The sequence below is a fragment of the Anomalospiza imberbis genome, chromosome 24, assembly GCF_031753505.1.
Source record: "Anomalospiza imberbis isolate Cuckoo-Finch-1a 21T00152 chromosome 24, ASM3175350v1, whole genome shotgun sequence".
Lineage (NCBI taxonomy): Eukaryota > Metazoa > Chordata > Aves > Passeriformes > Viduidae > Anomalospiza > Anomalospiza imberbis.
Window position 1 is genome coordinate 4,159,342 of NC_089704.1, and position 8,569 is coordinate 4,167,910.

Here is an 8,569-nt window from a genome sequence, read left to right on the forward strand (position 1 = left end):
CATCCCCGACGCGCCCGCCTCGCCTCCCCCGGCTCCTCCAGCTTATTTCTGCCTGGGGGATTCGTTTTTTTAAAAATTATTATCGCTATTTATTTTGACTGCGGATTTTTTAAAAAAAGGAACATTTTTATTTATTGATTTCCATCATTCTTTTCATTTCTTCCCTGGCGGCCCGCGGGTGCAGCCGGCCGCCCCCTCTCTCTGCTCCCGCAGCTCGGCGCGGCTCCGTCCCTTGCCCGCTGCCCGAGGGGGACCGAGCCGCCATGAACCTCAACTTCACATCGCCCGTGCTCCCCGTCTCCACGGGCAGGCCCACCTCCTTCTTCATCGAGGACATCCTGCTGCACAAGCCCAAACCCCTGCGGGAGGTGCCCCCCGAGCACTTCCCCGGCTCCTTGGCCTCCCGCGTGCCCCTCTTGGACTATGGGTACCCCCTGATGCCCACCCCGACCCTGCTGGCGCCTCACCCGCACCCCGCCCTGCACAAGCCGGAGCATCACCACCACCACCCGTATTTCCTCACCACCTCGGGTAAGTGCGGCAGCACCTGACGGATTCGGGGCGTCCAGGTGGGGACTCGGCTGGGGACAAGGGTAAAAGAGCGGCTCTGGGGCGGCCGGGTATCTTTTGCATCCCTCGCCACCACCCTGCTGCATCCCCCGGGGCAGGAGCAGCTCGCCCCGGGGCAGCCACTTCCTTAGCGGATGCCCAAAACCTTGAGAGTTTGCCTCTCTTTGCCTTTAATTTATTTATTTTTTAAAAATCGCTTTTATTTTGGGACCGATAACCTCGTTTTTCCCTCTCGTTGTCCAAGCTTTTCCTCCTCCAGCAGCCCCGCTCCTCTCCCGCACCTTGCGGCTCTGCCCGTCCCCGGGCCCGTTCCTTGCTCTGCAAGGAGAAAACCTCCGAAGTTTCCCAAGCCGTGTGTCAACGGGGCCGTGAAGGATCGCTTCCCCCTTCCACGTCTTTCCCAGGGCTCCCCCGGTTCTTTCCGTGCCCATTTCGTTGTGGTTTCTTCGCCGGGAGGGTTCAGGTGTCCGCGCCAGCCTCGGGTCCCCTCCGGTGGCAGCGCTGCCCGGGCTCCCTTCACCTTCCCGGGGTGGGCTCGGCGGGGGCGAAGCACTTGGAAAATCCCCCCGTTTTCAGCACAACGAAACCCCCAAACCCAACCCAATCAATCGACCTCGAAAACGAAATAAACGAAAAAACAACAAAAAATTCAAAGAAGCGGAGGGAGAGCCCACCCCGAGCCGCCGCAGGAAAAGTCCGGCATTCCTGGGGGTTTGCCCCGGTCCCGGCTCCGTGGCCGACCGGGGTCTCCGCCGTGTGTCCCCCCAGGAATGCCGGTGCCAGCGCTTTTCCAGCACCACGCTCACGCCGAGCTGCCCGGGAAGCACTGCCGCCGCCGCAAAGCCCGCACCGTGTTCTCCGACTCGCAGCTCTCCGGCCTGGAGAAGAGGTTTGAGATCCAGCGGTACCTCTCCACGCCCGAGCGGGTGGAGCTGGCCACGGCCCTCAGCCTCTCCGAGACACAGGTACGGGGAGCGGGGACTGGGTCTGGCCCCTGTCCCCAGCCCTCATCCCGTCCAGCATCCCCACATCCCGAGGAGCATCCCCACATCCCATTCGTTCAGCATTCCCCGGATCACTTCCAGCATCCCAGATCCCCGCGCAGCATCCCTGCATCCCCTCCAGCATCCTGCACATCGCATCCCCTCTGAATCCTCACATCCCACCCACTCAGCACTCCGGGATCACTTCCAGCATCCCCGCATCCCCTTCAGCATCCCCACATCCATCACACCCAGCATCATTCTCCCTTTATTTTTTACCACTTTTTCCCCCTTCTTTTTTTTTTTTTTTTTTTTTTTTCAATCTGTCTCCCACTTTCCCTCCTCTCCCCAGGTGAAAACCTGGTTCCAGAACCGCCGCATGAAGCACAAAAAGCAGCTGCGGAAGACGCAGGACGACCCGAAGCAGGCGGGCGGGGAGGAGAGCAGGGAGCAGAGCTCCCCCGAGCCCGAGCTGCCCGAACCGGCCGGAGCCGAGCCCCGCAAGGGCCCCCCCGGCCCCTTCCTGCTGCAGGACCCCGAGGACGAGGTGGACATCCTGGAGGAGGGGGACATCTGCCCCCACCGCCTCTAGGACAGCCGGGGCTCTCCTGCCTCTCCTTGGCTCTGCCCCGGCCCCGCAGGTCGCCCCCGCCTCCCCACCTCGGGAACGGCTCGGGAAGGGGGGCACGGCTCGGGAAGGGGGTGTGGATGCGCGGGGAGCCCCCTCCCCTCCCCGGGGTGAAGGTGGCGATGCCCCCGAAGGGGCCGGGACCCTGCGGTGCCCCCCAGCATCACCCCAAGGCTGGGCTTTGCTCGGAAATCTGGGGCGGGGGGAGAGAAACGAGCCGGGTTTGCTTTAGGTTCCCCCTTCCCTCCGAAGTGTCGGAGTTTTCCTCGTTCCCCGAACTTTCCTCGGGTGTAAAATAAATGTATACTCGTGGCAGCATGTTGTGGTTCCTGGGAGCGGCAGGCAGGGCAAATTTCATCCTTTATTCCCCGAGTCCCTGAATCCTCGCCGCTCTTCCCACGCTCGCCGTCTCCGTCCCCAGTGCGGGAGGTCGGGCAGAGCTTTCAAGATGTGCATAAATAAAAAGAATTGTAAGAAAAGCCCTCCAAAGAAACAGGTAAGGCAAAAACTCCGCTTGATTTCATTCCGCTACGGGGAAGTGAAGGGGGAACATCACCAACAACTCGATCTTGCCAGGGCTGCACGGAGCAAACGGCGCTCCCAGCCAGGAAAAAAAGGGATTTTCTACAGCTTGGAGAAGTGTCGGCAGCCTGATCCCTGCCCGGCTTCCAGGTGTGGATCCCGGATAATTCCCTTTTCCTCTGAAACAGCCCCGGAGCGGGTCCCGCGTTTGGCTCCTGTCCCCCGCCTGCATCCCCCTCCCGCCTCCCCGCGCTCCGTGCCGCGCTCAGCTGGAGCAGCCCCGGCCGTGCTCGCTTTGCCTTTACCTTCCTGCCAGGGAAATGGGGTTCATTTCCAGGTAAATTCAGATCTTTTATTATTTAGTTTTGGTTTTGGGCCGAGCTGCTGGCTGGGAAATGCGCCGGGAGCGCGGCGGAGGCTCAGCATCTCCAGGGAGGAGATATTAGGATGGGGAATTTTCCCGGGAAAAGCCTGGAGCGGGGGCTGTGCTGGCTCAGATATTCTCTGCTGCAGCAGCTTCACGGCGGCGTGGAGGTGTCTTGTTAGGTTATTTAGTTTATTTCCTTATTTTTCGGTTTTTATCGGAAATTTCATTTGGTCATCTGGCGTTCTTAGCACTTTCAGGACATTTTGGATTTTTGGGACATGTCGTTTTGTGAGGGAAAAACGTTTAATTTTCCTGTTTAATATATAAAGTATAGATGATTGAAATGTGTATGTTTGCTTCCTTTTTTCGTGAGTCTGCCTTTCTAGTTTTTTACATGTAAAATAAAGCTCACACACTGTGTGTAGAGGAAAACCCCCAACACCCATCCAACTAGCCAGGAAAAGCTGCTTGTCTTTAATAAATCCTTTCAGGACAATCATTTCCACCAACAAAATGCCAGTCACCTCCCTAAAAATTAGGGTTCAGAAGGCAAAGCAACCGCTTTGCTCATGAAAGCTCGGCTCGGTTTGAAGCAGAGCCGGCTGGAAATGCCGCTCCCGGCTCCGGGCTCTCCCCTTCTCCCAGCTCCCGTGGGCAGGGAAGCGATGGGAAAAATCTGAAAAACCTGGAAATTTCACACTTTTTCTGTGTATTTTCCTCTGCGATTATTGTCAGCCTCCCCGACCCCGCACGCGTTTCATTGGGAATTATTAAAATTAAGATCAGATCCACACGATATTGATGGGATCCACATGATATTGATGGGATCCACATGATATTGATGGGATCCACATGATATTGATGGGATCCACATGATATTGATGGGACCCACATGATATTGATGGGATCCACATGATATTGATGGGATATTTTTTTGACCACGTTTGCCGCTGCTGTTCCAGGGTGGGGAATGGCTCGGGGCTGGCCTGGCTCTGCTCTGGGGTGCCAGATCTATGAGAAAAAGTCAAAATACGACTCAAACCCCCTCAAATCTCTGCTGTTGCTCCCCTGCCACTCCAGGAACTGCCTTCCCAAAGTATTTCTGCCGATCAATAAAACAAACCCCACAACCATCTTCACCTCTGGGCGGTTTTAGGCATCTTGGCTGGCAATTAAAGCTAAAAATCAGATTAAAAACCGCTGTCACACAGGCAGAGTGTGAATATTCCCAGTCCAGGGATGTCCCCATCCCAGCTGGACATCAGAGACTTGCAGGGAACAGGAAGATTTGGGAATCTGCTTATCCCACAAAGTTTGCTGCCAAAACCCCTGAAATTGAGACAGCTGAAGGAAACACTCACTGCCAGAGAAATCCCCTGGGTCACCAGCCAGCTCCTGCCCAGCTGGAGATGGAAAAATGTCATTTCCAGGGAGTCTGGGCAACGTTTTGGGAACAGGTTATTGGAGAATGGAGATGGTTCTGGGAAAAAAGAAGGGCTGGGCAGGCGGTTTTTTGTTTCTAGCAGAGATTTTTTCACTTGGAATAAATGAAATGAGGTTTAATTCAGAGATTTTTTCATTTGGAATAAATGAAATTAGGTTTTATTCTTGGATCCTGACTTATTCCGAGCAGTTGACTTTTCCCTGCTCTTCCCAAGAAGCTTGAGGAGTAGGGGAGAGATTTAGAGCTGCTCTCTCTCTTTAAAAAAAAACTAAAAAACTTAATGTGTTCATTTGGGGAATGCTGGAGTGGAAGTGACTCACAGGAAATAGTTGCTGGAAACAAGAAATGTTGGTGGATTTCCTATTTTTCAACAAGATTGATTTTTATCAAAATTCTTCAATGAATTTTTCTGAAATGAAATTGTGTTCTGGTGATTAATTTAAGACACAAGTGGTAAATGCTTTTTGTTGTTGTTGTTTTCATTACAGAAAATCAAAACCCAATCTATAAAATCCTGCCATGAACCTTTGCTTTCTGTTTTGATTTTGAGCATTTTCCTGCATGCTGCCTTAAAGAGTTTGAACTTCTATGGGTTTGAAAAGCACTTCCAACCCCAATTCTTTCATTCTATGGCCAGAGCTCCATAAAAGCAGATCAGATATAGGTTTTAAGGGCATTTATAGAGCTAACAATTTTAATTTCTTGCTGTTATACACACATGGAGGAACTGGGGAAGGTGTAAATAACCCACGGCCAAGCCCAGCAATGACCTGGGCATGATGTAAAATTCTTTTTATGATTTCTCTCCTCATTTCTCTCTGTTGCCTGCTGGATTCAGAGCATTTTTTTTAATCACTCATGTCCTGAAGGGTGTGGGCCATGCTGAGGAATTTTTCCTCTCTTCTAGTCACAACAACAAACAGCATCACCTCAATCAACTGCAAACTCCTGCTTGGATGGTTCTGGCTTAAAAAGTGGCTGATTTTGGTCTTGGCTTTATCTTGTTTCTAGATTTCTTATTTCTTGGATTTATCTTGTTACTAGATTCCTTGTTGCTTGGATTGATCTTGTTTCTAAATTTCTTGTTTCTTGGGTTTACCTTGTTTCTAGATTTCTTGTTCCTTGGATTTCTTTCTAGAGGTCTGATTTCTCGGATTTGTTTCCAGATTCCTTGTTTCTTGGATTATGTTGTTTCTAGAGCTTGGGTGAGCCACTGGTGGCTGCCCTGCAGGGGTGGGGACAGCTGCTCCAGCATTAATCCTTGGGAAAGCAGGAGGGTGGAAATGTGTGATCCTGATCCCACGGGTGGCTTTTCTCCCTGCATTTTTACAAGGAAGAAGTTGGTTTTAAGGTTTTAGCACCCAGCTTTGTGGTGGCAGGAACGAAGGTGAGCTGCCCACATTTCAGCCATTCCTGAAACCATTCCTGAAACCACTGAAAACATTCCTGAAACCATTCCTGAAACCACTGCAGCAAACCACTGAAACCATTCCTGAAACCACTGCAGCAAACCACTGAAACCATTCCTGAAACCATTCCTGAAATCATTCCTGAAACCACTGCAGCAAACCATTCCTGAAACCATTCCTGAAACCATTCCTGAAACCACTGCAGCAAACCACTGAAACCATTCCTGAAACCATTCCTGAAACCACTGAAACCATTCCTGAAACCATTCCTGAAACCACTGAAACCATTCCTGAAACCATTCCTGGAACCATTCCTGAAACCATTCCTGAAACCATTCCTGAAACCATTCCTGAAACCACTGAAACCATTCCTGAAACCATTCCTGAAACCATTCCTGAAACCACTGAAACCATTCCTGAAACCATTCCTGAAACCATTCCTGAAACCATTCTTGAAACCATTCCTGAAACCACTGAAACCATTCCTGAAACCATTCCTGAAACCATTCCTGAAACCATTCCTGAAACCATTCTTGAAACCATTCCTGAAACCATTCCTGAAACTATTCCTGAAACCATTCCTGAAACCACTGCAGCAAACCACTGAAACCATTCCTGAAACCATTCCTGAAATCATTCCTGAAACCACTGCAGCAAACCATTCCTGAAACCACTGCAGCAAACCATTCCTGAAACCATTCCTGGAGCCATTCCTGAAACCATTCTTGAAAGCATTCCTGGAACCATTCCTGAAACCATTCCTGAAACCATTCCTGAAACCATTCCTGAAACCACTGAAACCATTCCTGAAACCATTCCTGAAACCATTCCTGAAACCACTGAAACCATTCTTGAAGCCATTCCTGAAACCACTGAAACCATTCCTGAAACCATTCCTGAAACCATCCCTGAAACCACTGAAACCATTCCTGAAACCACTGCAGGTGCTGCCCCAGACTGGGATTCTCTGCTCTTGTGCATCCTTGTGCTGGCTCGGCTGGGGCTGCAGGACAAACCCTGCAGTGCTCCCAGCACACAAAGCCAGCTCTGAGCAGCACCTCCAGCTCCCCACTCTGCCCCTGGCATTGTGCAAAGCTGAGGATGCTCCAGGATTTTGGCTCAGCAGCACCTCTGACCCACCAGGATGTTCTCCCTGCCCTTACCCATCACTGGATTCTGTGTCTCCAGCTCCTCCTCACACCAGACCTGCTCCTTTCTCCACATTCCTGCTTTTTCTCACATGGAAAACTCTCAGGTTTGGGCATCAAGGACAAGATTGGATCCTTGGCAGGAGATAACCAGCAATCAGGTGCTTGGTTTGGGGACAGCAGATCTCCTTGGTGGCTGTTTGAAGCATTCAGGGACTGCAGCACTTGGGCAAAACCTCATCTGGTTTCAGTCCTCATCTTATTTTTAGAGCTGGAATGTTGGCTGTGAGGTTTTGCCTTGTTTAATGTATTTAACTGATCAAATTAATGCTCTTGAGGGTGCCAGCAGCCTGCTCATGCCTTTTGTGAGGTACTGAGAAGCCAACTTTGCTTATTTTTGGAAGAAACACAATGGAGATGTAATTACAGCAACACTTTTTAGGTAGAATTGACACCAAGGTTTTGCCCACTGAAAGTGATCTCAGCTGCAACACTTCCAGAACCTCAAGTATTGAGAAATGATGGCACTGGAAAGGTGTTGCCAAGAAAATGTTGGGAATTTCCATTGGGTGGTGCACACAGACTCCTCTCTGTGCTCAGTGACACCACTCAGCCCCTCCCTCAATAACTAATTCAACATTTGAGGCTGATTTTTATTTAAATATTTTGCCTTCCTAATCTGAAATACATTAAATTTTGGCCTTTGGCGTTAAGCAGTTGGATGCTCATTTGTCTTTTTTTTTGTGCCACCATATCTGTGAAGCACGGGGAAAATATGAATTTGTATTGAGGTAGGTTGAAAGATTTTCTTTCCATGTAAAAATGTAATTTTCTGGGATTTAAAACACCCAAAACACCAGGACAAGCAGAATTTCTAATTGGTTTGTGAGATGACCATCATCAGTATTTATATATATATAAGTGGTTATTAAAACAATAATAAAACATATAAAAAATGTGCTCCTCCAGATGCAGCATCATACCCGAGTTTTGCACAGGTTTAATATTTAAATGTTTCCCAAAAATTCATTGTTTTATTTAAAAAAACCAAAAAAACAAAACAAAACAACAACAACCCAAATGAACAGATTTCTCCCCTAATTTCTGGGAGGAGGATGCCAGCTAGGGAGGAAGGCGATCAATTAAGACATTAAGCATTTTGCACCACATGGACACATCTGCATGGCAGCCAAATAATGCAGCCATCAGCTCATTTTCAGGGGGCTGTTGCCTACTTCAACTCAGCCCTCAGATCAAAGAGAAAATGTCTGCTTGCATTTTCTCATCAGAAAAGGGATGCTAATTTAGGTTCCTTAATGTGTGGTGATAAGAGACTTCTTCAATTAAATGAATTCTATGGGCCAGAAAAGCAAAAAAAAGAAGAAAAAAAAAAGGGATACAAAGGGAGTCAGGCTGGAAAGGCAGAAGTTCTCATTAAATCAAAGGTCCAATATTCATTACCTCCAGCATCTGGGGCTAAACACTAAACATGGAGCTC

At 49.6% G+C, this 8,569-nt stretch overlaps 1 protein-coding gene across 1 annotated transcript; it reads left to right on the plus strand.

Moving 5' to 3' along the window:
- Positions 1–205: 205 nt before the first annotated feature.
- On the plus strand, positions 206–2,198 carry BSX (brain specific homeobox). Its single transcript, XM_068171975.1, has 3 exons — positions 206–531; positions 1,339–1,535; positions 1,906–2,198. The coding sequence occupies exons 1-3, from the start codon at positions 264–266 to the stop codon at positions 2,143–2,145; spliced, it is 705 nt and encodes a 234-aa protein (XP_068028076.1). The 5' UTR covers positions 206–263; the 3' UTR covers positions 2,146–2,198.
- The last annotated feature ends 6,371 nt before the right edge of the window (positions 2,199–8,569 follow it).